The sequence below is a fragment of the Miscanthus floridulus genome, chromosome 9 (genome assembly GCF_019320115.1).
Source record: "Miscanthus floridulus cultivar M001 chromosome 9, ASM1932011v1, whole genome shotgun sequence".
NCBI lineage: Eukaryota > Viridiplantae > Streptophyta > Magnoliopsida > Poales > Poaceae > Miscanthus > Miscanthus floridulus.
Window position 1 is genome coordinate 93,708,120 of NC_089588.1, and position 22,269 is coordinate 93,730,388.

A 22,269-nucleotide genomic window follows, 5' to 3' on the forward strand; every position below is an offset into this window, starting at 1 on the left:
TGACAGTGAGGCCCTACTGCTACATATACGACTAGAGGCGCGTCCGGTTTCAATCACTGTGCAGCGTCTAGTCTCTCCTCAGCTTCTGTTGTGCGCGTTGATCACTGACCGGACGCAGCACCTGTGAGGCCGGTCATCACTAAAACAGCGTCCGGTCAACATTTGACCCTCCATTCACTTCTAATTCAAAATCCTTTGTGAATGAGGTTGACTCTAATTTATCTTTGGGCTATTCCTGAGCTAGCTAGTGCTAAGTTTGACAAGTGTGCACCACACCTGACCCATTAGACTGACCTAGGTCAAGCTACTAGTTCATATCCCCCTTAGTACGGCCAAATGAAAACCAAAATGATAAACTACTCTAAGTGTCTCTCCAACACCAAACGACACTTAGAACTAGTCTGTTCTTAACCTTGTCGTCCAACCTTTGAAAGCTAAAACGATTTCCATCGATAGGGACATAAAAACCATAATTGCCCAAACAATCATCATTACCATGACCTAACTCAAGTTGCCTCTGCAAAACACACGTTAGTCACAGTAATCTCATGTCGTCATTAATCATCGAAACCCAACTAGGGGCCTAGATGCTTTCACATTTCACAAACCAAACCAAACAAAAAAGATTGAAAATTAAGAACATGATGAGCCAATCATTTTTTTCAAAAGAAATGCACCAATACGCCATGAAGCTAGCATCACAAGGCCTCTAGAAACCTCAGGCTTTACTGGCCTCTTCTCTTCTTCTTGGAACATAGCCTCTTTTTTCCATAATGATACACCACGGGCGACGCGAGTCCCAGACTTGCACAGGACCGGCCCCCATCTCACAAAAACAAAAACAAAAAATCCCCACTCCGCTAATCCACCAGCCGTAGCATGGCCATTCATTTGCCCACCCCATTCCCCACTACGTGCCCATCCCTCGCTGCGTCGTGCCCTTTCCCACACCGAGCCGCACCCCATCGCCAGCCATGCTGTGCCCCATCCCCCGCAAGCAGACTACGCTAGATGACTACGGCCGAGCGAGCAGCAGCACTTGATGAGTACAGGCCCGATCTTCCGAGAGGTAGCCGGTAAGTTCGATTTTGTGGAGATCTCGACGTTGGCGATCCGGCTTCAAATCAGACGCGATTCGAACCCTGCAACCATTACACCACTGCTCCGTTGGTTATCAACCAAGCACAACTTGATTGACCTCACCAAGAAGGCTTTTCCTGCAAGCGAATCGAAGAGCACAAGCAAGAAGGTAAAACACGCAATCTGATATTGCAAATATGAATGACGCAAATATCAATAGAGGGTTCAAGAACTCGGCTCCAAAGGACTAATTGACACAGTGGAGGAGATCAAGAATGGGGGCCCTGGATCACTGTAAAAGGATTTGTCACCACAGTTACAATGAACGATTTAGTTTCTCGATGGAAAACTAAACTCTAAACAAAATCCAATTGTGTAGCAGCTGCGGCGGCTGTGTTTATAGTCTAAGACTCGACCTAGGGTTAGGGACGGCCAGGGGTTGGGCGCCCACAACTTGGGCTTAAGGCCCGACACGATACATGGCCAAGTTGGCCCAAATAGGTGACGCAGCACCTTGCCATGGTCACACAGAATGATCCATGGACCTTCTGGAGCTAGGACCAGATCCAAAACGACGGCGTCGTCGTCCCCTTTCCAACGCATCCAAGAACGGCCTGTTTCAATGTCGTATGAGAAAGTTATGACCGAAATAGTGACGACGTGTCTGCTGAATCCGAGAGCGACGTGGCAGCTGAGTTGGGAACGAATTGCAACTTGGGGAAGACCATGGCGTCGGTGTGTCCAGCATGGTGATGTCCTCATCATCCTCCCTTTCTCGAATTGGAGTCGTCCTCGACTCCATCTTGACGATGTCCTCATCATCCCCTCCTTCTAGAATTGGAGTCGTCCTCGACTCCATCCCATCATCAGCGAACTCCTGCAAAAGGTTAGTGACAGCAGGCAATGCACCAGACATAAAAGGTTGACAAAACATAGTATAACATGGTGCATCAGGATTATCACATAACTCAGCAGTAGCAGAAGTTGTAGCAAGAAAAGCACCTCCTTTTAACTTAATCCCATTATTTTTAGCAATGTCTGTTGGAGGTTTATTTTTAATCTCATTAGCATGTTTAATAATATCCGTAGGAGACAAAGGCAGCAATGTAATTTTCTTGTCCTTATGTATGATAGTGTATGTATTAGTTCTACCATGGTGTAAAGCATCATTATCAAATTCCCATGGTCGACCTAACAAAATGGAACAAGCTTGCATAGGGACAACATCAAAATCAGCAGTATCATGATAAGAACCTGTGAAAAAGCTAATGCGTGCTGATTTAGTTACCTTAGTCTTACCACTATTATTGAACCATTGAAGTTTATATGGATACGAATGTTGTCGTGTGGTCAAGCCAAGCTTGTCAACCAAATCTGAACTCACCAGGTTGTTGCAACTCCCGCTATCAATGATAGTGAGAACACGACAACCCTGCACAATGAGATACATGTGGAACAAATTGTGGCGTTGGATCTTCATCTCTTCTTCATGTCCCACATGTGTACTCAACACACGCTGCACAAGAAGGCTAGGGTAGTCTGCGGCAGCAGCCACGGAGTCAATGGTGATGGTCTCCTTGTCTTGATCGCCCTCGGTGGGATCTGCATCAATGTTAGCAGCAAGGGCTAAATCATCTTCAACATCACTAGCACTTACATATCCATCCTCGGTAGCAATGAAAGCGCGACGACTGGGGCACTCCTTCATGACATGTCCCATGCCTTTGCATCGGTGGCAAATGATTTTAGAGCTGGACGAGGAGGAGCTAGTAGAAGCACCCGGAGTTCCACCTTTCTTCAGTTGTAGAAACTGCACATTAGACAATTTACTTACCCCGGAAGAAAATGGAGGTGTAGATGGCTATGGTGCAACAGGAAGCTTGGGCGTCTCCGGCTCAGAACGCTGCTGAAAATTCCTCCCATTGTTAGACCTGAAAGGCTGGTGTTGTTTGCGTCCCTGTACTTCTCGTTCTGCCTTAATAGCAAGATAATACAATTGGGAAAAATTGCGCCATTCTTTGTAATCAAGTATGTTTTGTATATCATGGTTTAAACCACCAAAAAATCTAGCACTAGCATCATTATCATCTTCGTTTATACCACAACGTGCTAAACCAATAAGCAATTCTTGATAGTATGCTTCTACTCCTTTATCACCTTGTTTTAAAGTTTGTAGTTTCAAACGTAAATCACGTTGGTAATAAGGAGGAACAAAATGAGATTTCATACGTTGCTTTAAAACATTCCAAGTTTGAGGCACAGCAGCAGCATTATTGGCATTGCAAAGATCACTCCACCAGAACAAAGCAAAATTAGTAAACTCACTAGTAGCAAGTCTAACTCTATGCTCAGCAGGAACATTATGAGAATCAAATTTTTGTTGAACAGCAAGCTCCCAATCTAAATATGCCTCTAGATCAACATTACCAGCAAAAGGAGGTAGACTAAATTTAATTTTAGCAAAAGGATCATTATTACCATGATTATTACCTGCCATACCACGACGATTGAAGTTGAGGCGGCGACGGGCACCACCGTCAGCATACGCATCTTCATCACCAAAAGCATCTGCACCTTCATCATCAGCACGATAAGGCGGAGGGCGTTGCACAAGCTGTTCAATGCGGGTGACCAGATTGTTCACGTTGCGCGTCAGCTCGGTCATAAGATTGCGTTGTTCAGTCATGAACGTTGCAAGCTCGCCCTTGGACACGCACTCATTGAAGTCCGTCGGAGTTCCTGCCATGGTTAGAAGATAAAAAAGACAACACCAAAGTATTATCCCTATCAACTAAAAGGAACCAAGTGGTGGTGGTGGTGATGGTGGTGAAAGTGGTGGTGGTGGTGATGGTGGTGAAAGTGGAATGCAAAATCACAAGCGGCTTACCACCGTCTTGCCTGTATTCTTACCAACGCCAAACAGGAGCAAAACCAAAGTGGCGAAGCAATCTGTTGTGGAGCGTGGGTAACAGTTGCAAGATGAACCTGTGCTGATAGAAGAATATGTGGAGCTATGGGTAGGCACACAATATGACAGCAAGGATTAGCAATTAACGAATGCAGATTAATGATTGTTCAATCCGGATCCAAAGTACAAATCATAGGTGCTGGCTAAGACGTGTCGAGACGTAGCGCAACAAGGTGAAAACAAAGGACGATCGAAAGAACTCACAGAACAAGCAAATAGCCCAGATTTCTCCTTTTTCCTGAATTTTTTCCCGGATTTTTCCAAAAGGCACTAGTAGGAAACAAATTTTTTTTTCTTACTATTTTTTTATACTTTTCTCTGAACAAGGATCACAAAAGATGCAACCACAAAAATTGGCACCTACAACTGAGGTGGGATGTGGTCTACAGAAATTCAGCACGTGCTCTGAAAAGCGCGCAAAAACTTTGACAATTTTTTTTCTATATTTTCCCGAATTTTTTTGGCAATTCTGACGAAACCAAACGGTGTTTGGGTCAGCTCGTGCTCTGAAAAGCCGAGTTTGGGTCGGCTCCAAATGGTGTCAAGAAGCTGCTGAAAAAATTTCAGATTTTTCTGATAAACGAGCGAAAAGTTATGCCTGTTTTACCGAAGGTATCTCAAGGTATGTGCTCCGAAAGGCACAACACGGCGGCGACAGTTAGGGCAAAGCGTCCCTAAACTCTAACACCGATCACAGGATCGTCACTATGACTAACAGCAGTAGGTATTCGCCTGATGATGTAAGGAGGGCTGCGATGCAGGCAAAATAAGAGCGGCTGGCAACCTGTCTAGGGTTTGCGCGGTGGCGAGAAGTTACACAAGGCGGCTAGCGGGGCAAGTCGAGTAATGTGGTGGCTTCGACTTGTTGTTTGGGAACGGTGGATGGGATAGCAGCGGAAAACAAAAATCACAGCAACGGGCGATTGAACTACGACCACGAACACAATCCTAAACCAGCAACAAGACTCAACCACGGACACAAACTCAACAACACGAATCTGAAACGAAATTACAAAGGCACAAAGGGCGATAGGACAGCGGAAATTGAAATATTTTTTGGGCTTTTTGTAGACTCTTGGTAATGAACAAATATGAATCTAAGGCAAACGAGATTATACCTCGCGGTAAACCTAAAATATCTGATACCAATTGATGAGTACAGGCCCGATCTTCCGAGAGGTAGCCGGTAAGTTCGATTTTGTGGAGATCTCGACGTTGGCGATCCAGCTTCAAATCAGACGCGATTCGAACCCTGCAACCGTTACACCACTGCTCCGTTGGTTATCAACCAGGCACAACTTGATTGACCTCGCCAAGAAGGCTTTTCCTGCAAGCGAATCGAAGAGCACAAGCAAGAAGGTAAAACACGCAATCTGATATTGCAAATATGAATGACGCGAATATCAATAGAGGGTTCAAGAACTCGGTTCCAAAGGACTAATCGACACAGTGGAGGAGATCAAGAACGGGGGCCCTGGATCACTGTAAAAGGATTTGTCACCACAGTTACAATGAACGATTCAGTTTCTCGATGGAAAACTGAACTCTAAACAAAACCCAATTGTGTAGCAGCTGCGGCGGCTGTGTTTATAGTCTAAGACTCGACCTAGGGTTGGGGACGGCCAGGGTCGCACCCAATTTTGCAAAGCAAAACCAAGTACTCATATATGTGCGCCCAGGATGTCCAAACACACACATATATCACAAATTGCAGTAGTATCAAAGTAAAGTACTTATTACATCGCATATCTCATCATAAAGTTAAATACAAAGTTTGCTCGAAGGCAATATTATTACAAACACAGCGGAAAAAGTAGCCCAACTGTCACAGGGACTCCAACTGGTGAACGTCTTCCTAGTAGTCCTGGACATCCTCCGGAAACTCTTCATATCCATTATCTGTTACCCATCCGGGATTTTCATTTGATGTAAAGCAAGTGTAAGCTCACCATGCTTAGCAAGTATAACAAAGGGATCTATGAGGCTCAAATAGGCTTGACACTGTTTGACTGCGGTTCGCAATTTTAGTTGATCAATTTTTAGCAACCTGAATCGCTACTTTAATGAACAGTCCCAATTCCCAAGTGGTATTAAAGTATCATCCAACTATGTCTCAATTCCCAACCATCCATCATCCACAGTAACCACTAATCTCGAAGGATCCAGACCGCTCGTATCCGTGAGCACGGCTGTTATAACAGGTTAATTATTTCTGCAGAAATTGTACATCTTTACCCACCGAGCCGTGATTCCCAATGCCGGGGTTCGCGAGACCCACTACACCTCTTCCCAGGAAGTGTGGCAGAGTTTCACTATGAAACCCTTAGCTAGTTGCACTAACAAATCGTAGCTACAAAGGAATGGCACACGTGGGCATCGCAGCACGGTGCACACCCTAACAGAAAAAGGAAAGATACCCTCTTACCCCTTACTGGAGCTACAGACGAGCTAGTACAAACTAGATAATAGGTTAAAGTCAGAGCCATTTGACACTCGGGGTTGTACGGTCCCTCCTGGGTTGCCGCTTCAGGATAAAGTCCTTATGGAGAGGCACTAGAGTACTCAACCCCGTACTCTAGCCCCCTATCTGTTGCTAAAAAGTTCCATTTTATCACATTGCATATAGGTCTTTAAATATGTTTAACAATTACTTCATGTTAAGCGCTGCAGCATCTATCCAAAATGCCTACCCAATAAACCCAGGTATCAAGGATATGTGGTACAATGAATCATCTAGGTAAAGTCCTTAAAGGCAATTCAAATTAAACTCATGCATGAATGTAAGTGGTAGTAGTTCATAGGTAACAAGGGGCCTTTGGTACACTTGCCTTCCTCAAAGTCGTCCTGGGAGTACTGCTGATCCTGCTGGGGGTCCTCAGTCACCTCGAATGGCTCACCCTCTAATCAGTGATCCAATCATCAATCAAGCATCATTCCAATCATTACATGCATACAAGATAGAACTCTATTAGAACAGTACACCAAACAGTGAAAACATATGTTGAAAAGCTTACAGATCTGTTCTACGCATTTCTACGAACACATGAGCGAAAGAATCACTCAAATCGGACTTAAAACGTGAAAGTTATGCATGAAATAAGATGTAATGGCAATTCTGTAAATAAACTAACCTATTTCCGAATTAAAATAATTAAAAATCTGAATTTAAATGAAATCTGGACCGGGCTTACTATTTCTGGAAACTTCAGGGACTTGAATGAATAAAAACAGGACTAAATAAAAATTAGTTTGAACTGGACTGGACCGCGGGTTGATTTCTGGAAAAAGCGGGGGCTTCTCTGCAAAACGCGCTCGGTTGACTGGGGTCTGACCCGACGGCTGACCGGGCTGCTGACACATCGACACGCGGCGGCTGTTCATTGGGCGCGGTGCACCACGCGGCGTGGGCGCGCTGACGTGGGCGCTGACGCGGCCACGGTGGACTGAGTCCACGGTCCGCTGTGGACCGAACCGGTACCAGCTGATCTGGACCGTTCCTTGATGATCGGACGGCACAGGGTGAGGTCCGAGCGATGGCTCGCCGGGGAAGAAAGAAAGGCCGGCGGCGCCATGGCCGGTGCACCGGGACCCTCGGGCTACGGGCTCCCTAGGGCGCCAAAACGAAAACTGAGAGCACGGGAAGGTGGAGGGGCTCACCGTGAGTCGCCGGGAAGGGAACGCGGCGTTCGGGACGAGCTCCAGACGCGGTGTCGACAGCGGCGGGGCTCTGGAGAGAGAAAGAGAGCGTGGGGTGAGGTGGAATCCGAGGAAAACGAGGCCAAAATCGCGAAGTGGAGGTACCTACGGGCGCGGGCGAGTGCGGCGGATCCTCGGGACTCGTCGGCGACGGGGCTAGGACTCGGGGAAGGGGAGTTCGCTGGCGGCGGTAGCTCTCGGTAGCGGGCAGAGGATGGGGAGAGAAGGCGGGGTCGGCTCGGGATTTTATAGGCTGTGTGGTGCATGGAAATAAGGAAGGGAAGCAGGGAGGGGCTCGGCACCTTCCAAACAGCGCCGGTGTCTTTCCATCGGGGACGCGCCATCGGTGGCCGAAGAAAGGAAAACGCCGGGGGAGGAAAAGGAAGCTCGGGGAAGAAGAAAGGAAAGAAGAAAGGGCGCTGACCGGTGGGGCCGGAGCGCAGCGAGAGAGAAAGGGAGAGGGCGAGCGACGCGGGTGGCCAGCTGGGCCGCGTGCGTTGCGGGCCGGCGCGGGAATCAAGCAGCGGGCCCAAGCGAGCAGGCCGCGTGGTGCAGTCGCGGGCAGGCCGCCGGGACAGGCCAGCGGGAGGAGGAGGGGGAAAAGGGCCGGGCTAGCTGGGCCAGAAGGTGTCTTTCTCTTTTTTTTTCAAATCAAATGGTTATCAAATTCTATTTTTCTCCATTTTCATTTTTAAGCCAAATTTAAATGAGTTTTGAATACAAATTTCAAATCTTCTAGCCCTACACTCAATCAAAACCCATATGACTCGGCATGAATGCAACAAACAAGTTTCTAAACTTATAGTTTATTTTATTTATTCAATATTTATTATTTGGCCTAAGTTAAGAATACCTAGAAAATGTAATAAATGCTAAGAATTAATTGCTAATTCGTGGTAAAAATTTTGGGTGTTACAAACCTACCCCCCTTAGAATGAATCTCGTCCTCGAGATTCGGATGGTTCAAAGAGATTGGGATAGTCAGTTCTCAGATCTTCCTCTCTTTCCCACGTTGCCTCATCCACTGAGTGTCTGTTCCACTGAACCTTGCACATTCTTATTATTTTGCTCCTTGTGATTCTCTCCGCTGTTTCCAGGATTCTCACTGGATACTCTTTGTATGATAGATCCCCTCGGATATCCAGTTCTTCCAAGGGTAGTTGTTCCTCAGGTACTCTCAAACATTTCTTAAGTTGCGACACATGGAAGACATCATGAACACCTGAGAGCTTGCTCTGGTAATTCTAGCTGGTAAGCAACTTCTCCTCTCCTGTTAATGATCTTGAATGGCCCCACATACCTAGGTGATAACTTTCCCTTGATATGAAATCTCTTTACTCCCTTCATGGGTGAAACTTTGAGATAGACAAAGTCACCAATTTCAAATGCCAAATCTCTTCTTCTCATGTCTGCATAGCTTTTCTGTCGGGACTGTGCAACCTTTAGGTTTTGCCTTATTGTTTGCACTTGTTTTTCTGCCAGTTGCAAAACATCTGGTCCAAAGACTTGGCTTTCCCCGTTTGATTCCAAAACAATGGTGTTCTGCACTTTCTGCCATACAATGCCTCAAACGGTGCCATTCTAAGACTCTTTTGGTAGCTATTATTGTAGGAGAATTCGGCATAAGGTAAACTCTTATCCCAACTTGTCCCATACTGCAGAGCACAAGCTCTTAGCATATCCTCTAAGATCTGATTTGTCCTTTCGATCTGTCCATCTGTTTGAGGATGGTAAGCTGAGCTGAAGTTCAACTTCGTATCCATTGACTCATGCAATTTCTGCCAAAAATGTGATGTGAACTGTGTACCCCTATCCGAAACAATCTTCTTTGGTACACCATGTAAACATACAATCCTTTCCATATATAACTCTGCTAACTTTGCACTCGAATAAGTTACCTTGACCGGAATGAAATGGGCCACTTTTGTCAATCGGTCAACAATCACCCAGATAGAGTCAAATCCTTTCTGTGTACGGGGTAATCCAACTATAAAGTCCATTCCAACTTCTTCCCATTTCCACTCGGGTATCTTCATAGGCTGTAGTAAACCTGCTGGCCTCTGATGTTCTGCTTTCACTCTTTGGCACGTGTCACATATAGCCACATGTTCTGCTACGTCTCTCTTTAGTCCATACCACCAGTACCTCTCTTTAAGATCAAGATACATTTTAGTACTTCCTGGGTGTATGGAATAGGCTGAGTCATGAGGCTTCCCTCAAGATAGACTCCCTAATAGATTTTACTTCTGGCACACAAATCCTTTTACCGAACCATACTGTCCCTTGATCATCCATATGGAATCCTGGGGCTTTACCAATCACTATATGCTCTGCAATATCCTTGATCCTCTCATCACCCATCTGTCCTTTACGAATCTCTTGTTCCAGAGTGGATTCTACCTCTAACTCCATGGTGTTGGCCACAATACCCAAATTCAAGTATTTGAACTCCTCACACAACTCTTCAGGTAGTTGAGTCGTATAGGCCATGTTCACATAACTCCTTCTACTCAAGGCATCTGCTACAACGTTAGCCTTTCCCGGGTGATAGTGAATATCCAAATCATAATCCTTAATTAACTCGAGCCATCTTCGTTGCCTCAGATTCAGATCTGACTGTGTGAATATATACTTTAGACTCTTATGGTCCGTATAAATCTCACACTTATGACCAATCAAGTAGTGCCTCCATATCTTAAGAGCATGCACCACAGCTGCCAATTCCAGATCATGAGTCGGATAATTTAGCTCATGTTTTCTTAGCTGTCTAGATGCGTAGGCAACAACTCTGCCTTCTTGCATAAGAACACATCCTAGACCTTGCCGTGAGGCATCACAATAGATAGAGAAACTTTTGGTGAGATCAGGTAAGATAAGCACTGGAGCAGAAGTCAGTCTCTTCTTCAACTCCTCAAAACTGTCCTGGCATTGTTTAGTCCATACAAATTTGGCATTCTTCTCCAACAACGCAGTCATGGGCTTGGCTAACTTAGAGAATCCCTCGATGAATCTCCTATAATACCCAGCCATACCTAGGAAACTCCGGATCTCACTAACATCCTTAGGTGGTTTCCAACTCAACACATCTCTAACCTTCTTGGGATCTACTGCTACTCCTCCATTAGAGATTATGTGACCAAGGAAAGATACTTCTTTTAACCAGAACTCACATTTGCTGAACTTGGCATAAAGTTGATGTTCTCTAAGCTTTTGCAACACCAATCTCAAATGCCCTTCATGTTCTTCTTCATTCTTAGAATACACTAGTATGTCATCAATAAACACGACGACAAACTTATCAAGGTACTCCATGAATACTTTGTTCATCAAATACATGAAGTAGGCAGGTGCATTAGTCAGACCAAAAGACATAACTGTGAACTCATACAGTCCATAGCGAGTCACAAAGGCGGTCTTGGGGATGTCAGTACGCCTTATCCTCAACTGATGGTATCCAGATCGAAGATCAATCTTGGAAAACACACAAGCCCCTTTCAATTGGTCAAATAGGTCATCAATTCTAGGCAATGGGTACTTGTTCTTAATTGTGACCTCATTAAGTGACCTATAGTCTATGCACATCCTTTGTGTACCATCCTTCTTTTCTACAAACAGTACTGGTGCACCCCATGGTGATGAACTAGGTTGAACATAACCCTTATCTAGCAATTCCCTTAGTTGTTTCTTAAGTTCTGCTAATTCATTCACTCCCATTCTATAGGGTCTCTTAGCTATGGGTGCAGTTCCAGGTAAAAGTTCAATTATAAACTCGATGTCTCGGTCAGGTGGCATACCTGGCAATTCCTCGGGAAAGACATCCGGATACTCATTTGCTATCCTTATATCTTCTAAAGTTGTGCCCTCCAACTGATTAACCCGACAGATTTCTGTAGCAGACTGAGTTGCCACAAACACCACTTCTTCTCCAGTTGAAGTGATAAGATTCACCGAGCTATTACCACAATTAATAACTGCTTTCTGCAACCTTAGCCAATCCATACCCAAGATGACATCGATACCGGTGGAATTTATGACTACAAGATTTGCTTGAAATTCTACCCCCCTTATGCTGAGACTAGCAGCTAAGCATATCCACTCTGCTTTCATTACCCCACCAGGTGAGCTTACTAACATGTGTTTCTTCATAACACTTACTGGAATACCATGCTTCTTTATGAATGTATATGTTATGAAGGAATGCGAAGCACCAGAATCAAAAAGTACTGTAGCTGAGTTTGAGTTGACCGGAAACGTACCGATCACCACATCCGGTGCCTCCTGAGCTGTTTCAGCAGTAACATGGTTCACCTTTCCCCGAACGTAGTTCTGCTGTGAGTTAGTCTTCTTGGGGCATCTATTAGAGTAATGTCCCGGCTCTCCACAATTGAAGCACTTGTTGTCATTAACTGCATTTGGCGCTTTTGGTGCGCCATTCCTCTGCAGAGCATTGGGGGCATTATTCCTCACTGGTACATTGTTGGGTTGCTGCTGGCGCTGAGCTGGTGCCTTGTACTGCTGTTGTTGCTGCTGTGCACGCTGCTGCTGCTGGTTGCGGTTGAGACCTGTCTGACCTTGAAAGCGCTGCTGAGGTTGAGTTTGTTGAGGGTTGGTACGGAAGCGAGAGTTGCTCCCAGATTGCTGTCCTTGAAATTTTCTCTTCTTGTCCTCCATCTGGCGGCGCTTGTTCTCAATCACTAAAGCTTTGTCCACCAGCTGCTGGAAGTTAGCAAAGGTATGGGACAACAGCTGGTACTGGAGACCATCATTCAAGCCCTCCATAAACAGCTCCTGCCTCTTTCCATCCTCGTCTACCTCAGTAGGTGCATACCGTGACAATTGTATAAACTTGTCACGATATTCAGCAACAGTCATGCCCCCCTGCTTGAGAGCCAAGAACTCCTTCTCTTCAGCTTCATCAGTCCTGCAGGCACGTGATGAGTGCGAAAGGCACTACGGAACTCAGCCCAAGTGATGGGATTAGCTTCGATGCGGCCGAAGCGGAATGAGTCCCACCAATCCTGTGCAGCTCCCTGCAACTGTCCAGAAGCATATAAAACTTTCTCCCTATCATCACATTGGGCAATCTCCAGTTGCCTCTCAATGGCACGTAGCCAATCATCAGCTTGGAGTGGATCGGCAGAGTGCTTGAATACAGGTGGGTGTCCTTTCAGAAACTCTCCCCTCTTATCCCTGACATGAGGGGGTGCATTTCCATTCCCTTGCCCCATGTTCTGCATGTTCTGGGCCATCTGCTGAAGCAACTGGGTCTGCATCATCATCAGCTGCTCCATGGAGACTGGGGGTGGTGGTGGCAGTTCCTCGCCTCCCTGGTTGTTTCTCCTGGTGTTCACCATCTGTAGAGGCATCATATAAGTCTCACATGTCCAAGCATATAACTCTTACAAGATACTGGTGTAACAAGAGTAGGTGTAGACAAGGGATATATGTAGGGTATGCAAGAAGATATTTGTTCTAAATTTTTCCAGCGAGTTGGATAGCAGCAGTGCTGTAAAACGAGCATATCTCAGTCTCTGTTTATCATACGATTGCGTAGCATACCTTTCTGGAAAGCTTATGAAATTCTCTACAACTTTCGTTTAGAATACTTCTTCAGATTCCAACATTTACTTAGTCAAATTCAGACGATAAGAAGTACTGTTCCGGAATCCTGACAGCACAGAAACCTCGACTTACAACAGTTGTATCTCACAATTTGTAATAGCTATTGAGGTGATTCCAAAGCCAGAAGAAAGATATTGAAGTCTACTTATCTCCATAAAAATTTCATGACCTTTGAGTATCTAGATTATGAGATATGAACTGATAAAGACAGACTGTTCCGAAAGATACAGAATGGACAGCATGATAAAACGAAACCTAACTATTTATTCATAATATCCCTAAACCTTAACCTTAACTAAATGACCGTGGACATGCCCACAAGTCATCACAATCATATCAAAGATCCAAATCAAACATTATTCATAATGATAAACATCCAACCATGCAACTAACACTTGTCCAACCATTAAAAGAAAGAAACTAAATACTCTCTCGCGTAGCTACGCGTGCTTATTACATATTTTTAAGACTCTCCTATGGGTACGGGTCGATGGTGGTGCTGGTGCTGGGGTCTCCAGACTCTCCTCTGGTCCTCGGGGGTGACTGAGCGGGTACTCCTGAATCTTCCACATCTGGACCTCCTAGCTGCTGCTTCAGTGTAGCGTTCTCACGAGCCAGCTGCATGTAGGCCCTCCCCATGACGTCGAGCTCGTCCAGGGCCTGATCCAAGTCAGTGTGGGTCTCAGCCAAGCACAACAGGGTAGGTCTCAGCCTCAGGTTCGCCTCTCCAAGTGGTGTAGCGATGTTGCACGAAGACTGTCCGCTCCGACGGTGGGGAAGATAGCGGTCATCCTCCCAGGCGATGTCGTCGAAGTGACGGTCGCGGTTGACCATCAACGCCTATCGAGCTGCATCCCTGATGACGGCCGCACGTGTGAGCCGTGCAGTGGTGGCGCGGTGGATGTAGCGCACCCGAGTCCCCTCTCGGATGTACACTTCTGTCTCCCAAAAGCCGGTGTAGTCGGGGTGGGTCCAATGCTCCGTCCTGTACTGAACAGTGCCTCCAGGGTGGTAGCGATGCACAAGTGCGAGAAGCCTAGGGTGGTAGTAGCCATCACCCTCCAAGTCGTAGTGGATCTCCGCAGTCCATCCCTGAGCCAACGATGCATTGTGATCATCATCATTGTCATCATCCCCATCGTCTCCACCGTCTCCATCGTCTCCACCGTCTCCACCGTCTCCACCATTACCATCATCTCCTCCATCAGCATCGGAGTCATCAGAACCATCTCCATCGTCGGGGTCACCTGCTCCCTCCTGGCCACCTTGTTCCTGTACTTCCTCAGGATCTTCCTCAGACTCCTCTATCTCAATGGGTCCCTCGAACATGGGTCCCTCCTCTGTTTCTTCATCCATCGGATCCTCCAACAAGTCCTCCAGAGGTTCCCCCATGGGTACCTCCACAGGTGGTTCCTCCTCCTGGTTCCTCAGAGCTTCCACCAGATGTGCCGGGACACGCTTGCCCAAAGTGAACCTGGTCCTCCTGGTGGGCATCGGAATGGTCCTCTTGCGCGCGGTCAGCTTGGTACGGGCCATCTATAAGAATGAAAAGGTTGAGTATTAGAACAAAATAATTTTTGGCAATAGATAAAGAACAGAATATAAGCAAAAATTTTATAGCAAATTAAAGTAGTAAAATAAAGATAATGTGATCCTAGAAACGTCCATTTCTAACTAGGTTGTTCGTCCTACAGTCAGTTATGGCTCTGATACCAATTTGTCGCACCCAATTTTGCAAAGCAAAACCAAGTACTCATATATGTGCGCCCAGGATGTCCAAACACACACATATATCACAAATTGCAGTAGTATCAAAGTAAAGTACTTATTACATCGCATATCTCATCATAAAGTTAAATACAAAGTTTGCTCGAAGGCAATATTATTATAAACACAGCGGAAAAACTAGCCCAACTGTCACAGGGACTCCAACTGGTGAACGTCTTCCTAGTAGTCCTGGACATCCTCCGGAAACTCTTCATATCCATTATCTGTTACCCATCCGGGATTTTCATTTGATGTAAAGCAAGTGTAAGCTCACCATGCTTAGCAAGTATAACAAAGGGATCTATGAGGCTCAAATAGGCTTGACACTGTTTGACTGCGGTTCGCAATTTTAGTTGATCAATTTTTAGCAACCTGAATCGCTACTTTAATGAACAGTCCCAATTCCCAAGTGGTATTAAAGTATCATCCAACTATGTCGCAATTCCCAACCATCCATCATCCACAGTAACCACTAATCTTGAAGGATCCAGACCGCTCGTATCCGTGAGCACGGCTGTTATAACAGGTTAATTATTTCTGCAGAAATTGTACATCTTTACCCACCGAGCCGTGATTCCCAATGCCGGGGTTCGCGAGACCCACTACACCTCTTCCCAGGAAGTGTGGCAGAGTTTCACTATGAAACCCTTAGCTAGTTGCACTAACAAATCATAGCTACAAAGGAATGGCACACGTGGGCATCGCAGCACGGTGCACACCCTAACAGAAAAAGGAAAGATACCCTCTTACCCCTTACTGGAGCTACAGACGAGCTAGTACAAACTAGATAATAGGTTAAAGTCAGAGCCATTTGACACTCGGGGTTGTACGGTCCCTCCTGGGTTGCCGCTTCAGGATAAAGTCCTTATGGAGAGGCACTAGAGTACCCAACCCCGTACTCCAGCCCCCTATCTGTTGCTAAAAAGTTCCATTTTATCACATTGCATATGGTCTTTAAATATGTTTAACAATTACTTCATGTTAAGCGCTGCAGCATCTATCCAAAATGCCTACCCAATAAACCCAGGTATCAAGGATATGTGGTACAATGAATTATCTAGGTAAAGTCCTTAAAGGCAATTCAAATTAAACTCATGCATGAATGTAAGTGGTAGTAGTTCATAGGTAACAAGGGGCCTTTGGTACACTTGCCTTCCTCAAAGTCGTCCTGGGAGTACTGCTGATCCTGCTGGGGGTCCTCAGTCACCTCGAATGGCTCACCCTCTAATCATGATCCAATCATCAATCAAGCATCATTCCAATCATTACATGCATACAAGATAGAACTCTATTAGAACAGTACACCAAACAGTGAAAACATATGTTGAAAAGCTTACAGATCTGTTCTACGCATTTCTACGAACACATGAGCGAAAGAATCACTCAAATCGGACTTAAAACGTGAAAGTTATGCATGAAATAAGATGTAATGGCAATTCTGTAAATAAACTAACCTATTTCCGAATTAAAATAATTAAAAATCTGAATTTAAATGAAATCTGGACCGGGCTTACTATTTCTGGAAACTTCAGGGACTTGAATGAATAAAAACAGGACTAAATAAAAATTAGTTTGAACTGGACTGGACCGCGGGTTGATTTCTGGAAAAAGCGGGGGCTTCTCTGCAAAACGCGCTCGGTTGACTGGGGTCTGACCCGACGGCTGACCGGGCTGCTGACACATCGACACGCGGCGGCTGTTCATTGGGCGCGGTGCACCACGCGGCGTGGGCGCGCTGACGTGGGCGCTGACGCGGCCACGGTGGACTGAGTCCACGGTCCGCTGTGGACCGAACCGGTACCAGCTGATCTGGACCGTTCCTTGATGATCGGACGGCACAGGGTGAGATCCGGGCGATGGCTCGCCGGGGAAGAAAGAAAGGCCGGCGGCGCCATGGCCGGTGCGCCGGGACCTCGGGCTACGGCTCCCTAGGGCGCCAAAACGAAAACTGAGAGCACGGGAAGGTGGAGGGGCTCACCGTGAGTCGCCGGGAAGGGAACGCGGCGTTCGGGATGAGCTCCAGACGCGGTGTCGACGGCGGCGGGGCTCTGGAGAGAGAAAGAGAGCGCGGGTGAGGGCGTAGCCGGGCCAAACAGCGCTAAAATGCGAAATGGAATGTACCTACGGGTGCGGGAAGATCCGGCGAAGCTTCGGGTGGCCTTGGCGTCGACGTTGGCGCTCGGAAGGGGGAGGCTCTCACCGGCGGCGGTGGCTCTCGGTAGCGGGCAAAGGTGGGGAGAGAGGGCAGGGTCGGCTCGGGGTTTTATAGGCCGGGTGAGCGCGGGAATAAGGAAGGGAAGCAGGGAGGGGCTCGGCACCTTCCAAACGGCGTCGGTGTCTTTCCATCGGGGACGCGCCATCGGTGGCCGAAGAAAGGAAAACGCCGGGGGAGGAAAAGGAAGCTCGGGGAAGAAGAAAGGAAAGAAGAAAGGGCGCTGACCGGTGGGGCCGGAGCGCAGCGAGAGAGAAAGGGAGAGGGCGAGCGACGCGGGTGGCCAGCTGGGCCGCGTGCGTTGCGGGCCGGCGCGGGAATCAAGCAGCGGGCCCAAGCGAGCAGGCCGCGCGGTGCAGTCGCGGGCAGGCCGCCGGGACAGGCCAGCGGGAGGAGGAGGGGGAAAAGGGCCGGGCTAGCTGGGCCAGAAGGTGTCTTTCTCTTTTTTTTTCAAATCAAATGGTTATCAAATTCTATTTTTCTCCATTTTCATTTTAAGCCAAATTTAAATGAGTTTTGAATACAAATTTCAAATCTTCTAGCCCTACACTCAATCAAAACCCATATGACTCGGCATGAATGCAACAAACAAGTTTCTAAACTTATAGTTTATTTTATTTATTCAATATTTATTATTTGGCCTAAGTTAAGAATACCTAGAAAATGTAATAAATGCTAAGAATTAATTGCTAATTCGTGGTAAAAATTTTGGGTGTTACACGCCCACAACTTGGGCTTAAGGCCCGACACGATACATGGCTAAGTTGGCCCAAATAGGTGACGCAGCACCTTGCCGTGGTCACACAGAATGATCCACGGACCTTCTGGAGCTGGGACCAGATCCAAAACGACGGCATCGTCGTCCCCTTTCCAACGCATCCAAGAACGGCCCGTTTTGATGTCGTATGAGAAAGTTATGACCGAAACAGTGATGACGTGTCTGCTGAATCCGAGAGCGACGTGGTAGCTGAGTTGGGAACGAATTGCAACTTGGGGAAGACCATGGTGTCGGTGTGTCCAGCATGGTGATGTCCTCATCATCCTCCCCTTCTCGAATTGGAGTCGTCCTCGACTCCATCTTGACGATGTCCTCATCAGCACTGGAGTAGCAACAGTGGGGCGCGCTAACGAGCACGAGCCTGGGCAGAAAGCAGGCACGAGACAATTACAGGAGGAGCGACGGGCCACATCGATAGACGTGAGCATGTGGAGCGACGTCCACCTGTCCCGAGCTTGCTGACTTCTGCAGTTCCCCACCAGGTTGGCCATGGCTAACGGCGATGCCGTGTTTCAAATGATTTAGGCGTTTCAGGATTATGATTCAAGTATTTCAACTGGATGTTGCAAAATTATATCCGAGATATTGCAATGACAATATACGCATGTTGCAAGCTTATGTTTTCAATAGTTTTAGGTGTTTTACAAGTGTGTTTCAAATGTTTTTATCTGGATGTTGTATATGTTGCTATGGCTATACACGTATGTTTCAAGTGTATGTTTTCAAGTGTTTTAGACTTATGTTGCAATTGTTTCATATTGATCTTGCAAAAGTGGATCTGGATGTTGCATTTATTGCTATGGTTATAAACGCATGTTTCAAAAGCATGTTTCTTCTGTTTGAGATGTATGTTATAAATGTTTCATCTGTATGTTTCAAAAGTAGATCAAGGTTGCCATGGGCACTGGTGTGGCTGGCAGACAGTGGCATGTAGTAGCCGCCTAGTGCTGCTGCTAGGCACCACCGTGATTCACGTGCAGGTGCCTGAGGTCGGCAGACGCCTTCGTGACGTGCATTCACAGACGGGGCAGCTAACTTGGGACCCACGTTCCTCGTGCTGGTGCGGGATGGGCGTAGGTGCACGGTTCTGGATGCTGGCGAACGATGCGAGCGGGCGCGGAGTGCGGGATGTGATGCAGGGGTGTCACACGGGTGCTGCATCTAGAGACGTTATGTGGCTGGACATTCGGGCGCTATCCCTTCTGCTTTTTTCCATGCGAACAAAAGCACACGGTAGAAATCTGAAGTTCAGAATGTGGATGCTTAGGCCAGTCTCAGTAGAGAGTTTCATTGCGTTGTTTTCAAGATTGCCATGTCATATAGAATGAAATAAAACTTGGATGAAACACCCATTCTCAATGCGAAGTTTCATTCCATGGTTTCATAAACATTAAATTCTAAGACTCATAGGGAGTTGGTAATCGTGCCAAGAGAGTTTCATCCCCATGAAACTCATTTCTTGTCTCCCTTCATAAAAACATTGCCATGTTATAAAAAATGCATATGTGGCAGGCTATTAAACATAAATGAAACTCTCATGAAACTCCCACTAAGACTGGCCTTAGCATAATTTGCGACGGTGAACCCAAATTTCTCGGGCAATGCAATCGTGTTGTGCATTGCCAACTTTTTGTCATCGGTGTAGATTTGTTTGGTTCTAGGCTCTTTACTGCTCCCTCCGTCCCAAAAGAATGTAATCCCGCATTTCAAATACCACTACATGTCTAGAAACTACCATACCCTATCCATCCATGAGAAGAACATTCTAGAAGGCAACCATTTCTCGAATGATAGAGGAGAAAAGTGAGATTTACGTTCTTTCTTATAAGTATCTTCTTTCCTAGTGCCCTACACTCCTACGTGACTCTTGTCGTATCGTGCGATGATCCTGTCATCCTATACTTCATTTCGTTTGAGAGGGAGGTAGTAACAAATATTCAGGTTAGAGGGCGAACTTGTGAATGAACGAACAAGTTAACGAACATGTGAATGAACTACATAACAAATGTGTCAAGAAATGAGTTAACGACTGTGTGAACGAACAAATAACGTTTCTGTGAACCAAGGAGTTTACGAACGTGTGAACCATCAGTGACTTAATGATATAACCCGTATGGACTAATCGGTATTTTCCTCGCAAAAAGGAATTAATAACCAGTATTTCACAAAATCATGTAAAATGTGCAGATTAATACTAAAATGAAACGCAATTCTGTTGCGTCTTCGAGAAAAAAAAAGACCACTAATTAACTGAAAGTCAAATAATTACTACCAAAGTACCAAGCCCACATTAACAATGAAGCATATCAGCCATGTTACCACTAATACTCTCATTATTATATCTAATAAATCTTAAAAGCACATATCTATATTCTGAGACGGATGGAGTAGTACATGATGTGTTTTGGGTTAATCCAATATATAACAACCTAATAAAAGAAAAACAATAAAGACGACTACATCAATATAGCTGAAAAATTAAAATAAACAAAAAGATCTTCATCACAAAGCTTGTTTCCTTGGAAGTCTCGTGTGGCACTATATCTTTGCTTCTTCGATCTGGACTCAATTTAGAGAGCACGCCATGGGTGGAAAATAAGCCAGCACGGTCGAGGCGCCACAGCCGCACGAAACTCTATTCACATCCACAAGATATCAACTGCGTGTGCGTGCAACAATGCAAAGCAGCCCAACCAAGCAACCACACGTACGTGTTCTTATCTCCGTTGGGCTGCTGCTGCATGCCCGGTCAATGTTGGCAACTGGCACGTGGAATTCCGAGGCCAGTCGTCGACTATTCGTCGACGCCATTTCCGTTGTCAGATTCAACCTGGAGAAAAGTCGACGCATGCATGTCATGCAAGGCGACTTCAGCGCAGTTAATTTTGGCGCAGATTTCGGACGATCGAGAAGAAGAGTCAGTAGTGCCCTGCTCTCTCGGCACCTGCTGTATCTATCTCTCTATATAATGGCCATATCGATCTCGCTCGTAGAAGCAAGTAGCTACATACGTCCTCCATTAGCAGCTAGCAAGGCTAGTATCAAGGATCAGAGTAACCTCAACACATCGGTTGCATTACTGCCATATATGGCGGGGATGACAGTCGGCAAGAAGCTGGCGCTGGTTGCGGCGCTGCTGTGCGCGGCGGCGGCCATGGCGACGGCCCAGCAGGCGTCCGGCGTGCGCGCCACCTACAACTTCTACAACCCGGCGCAGAACAACTGGGACCTAGCTGGGACGTACTGCGCCACGTGGGACGCCGGCCAGCCGCTGTCGTGGCGCAGCAAGTACGGCTGGACCGCCTTCTGCGGTCCTGCTGGCCCTACCGGCCAGGCCGCGTGCGGGCAGTGCCTCCTGGTAACGTTACTAGCTAGCTACTCCCTCAGTTATAAATTACGAGTCGCTTTAATTTTTTTTATTCATCAATTTTGTTATGTATTTAGATATATTATTATATCTAGATGCATAACAAAATAGATGTGCTAAAAAATTTTTAAAATAACTTATAATTTAGGACGGATGGAGTATCAGCTCGTCAAGTACTGGTCGAAACTTTGAGTAGTGAGCCCTGGATATGTGCATGCATGCATATGCAGGTGACGAACACGGCGACGGGGGCGTCGCTGACGGTGAGGATCGTGGACCAGTGCAGCAACAACGGGCTGGACCTGGACTACGATACGGCGTTCAAGCCGCTCGACACCAACGGGGCAGGCATCCAGGCCGGCCACCTCACCGTCAACTACCAGTTCGTCAACTGCGGCGACAACTGATGTCATGATTATTCTTCATACCCATATATATATGTGATCCCACTCGTACGAGCCAATAAGTGGGCGTCTAATTGCAATCATTTCTATTAAATCAGTGGAATAAAGTTAAGTTGCGTATATACATACCCATATATAAAACATATACGCCCAGTGGAATAAACTTACGTGAGTACTCGACTACTCGTGTGTCCGATCGATCATGTCGCAAGAAATGCAAAACACCTCAAGGTGAATGGACTGTTCCATATCTTCGGTGGATTCTACGTTTCTCACGCTGGACACCTGCGGTTTAATTATATATATAAATAGCGCATACTTTTCCAATTCAAGCGTTGTTCGGATGCACATCTATCCACGTGTGTTGAGGTGAAT

The 22,269-nt window shown here is 46.3% G+C and overlaps 1 protein-coding gene across 1 annotated transcript; it reads left to right on the forward strand.

Annotated features, from left to right (window-relative positions):
- The first annotated feature begins 21,113 nt into the window (after nt 1-21,113).
- On the forward strand, nt 21,114-22,014 carry LOC136482405 (wheatwin-2-like). Its single transcript, XM_066479619.1, has 2 exons — nt 21,114-21,481; nt 21,721-22,014. Exons 1-2 carry the CDS (start codon nt 21,212-21,214, stop codon nt 21,895-21,897), a joined length of 447 nt encoding a protein of 148 aa, XP_066335716.1. The 5' UTR covers nt 21,114-21,211; the 3' UTR covers nt 21,898-22,014.
- Nucleotides 22,015-22,269: the final 255 nt, after the last annotated feature.

What these genes read in the sequence shown, in the direction of transcription:
- LOC136482405 (XM_066479619.1), top strand. Translation starts at nt 21,212, where the DNA reads ATGGCGGGGATGACAGTCGGCAAGAAGCTGGCGCTGGTTGCGGCGCTG. An exon ending in CGTGCGGGCAGTGCCTCCTG is followed by an intron (nt 21,482 to 21,720) that starts GTAACGTTACTA and finishes ATGCATATGCAG; the next exon opens with GTGACGAACACGGCGACGGG.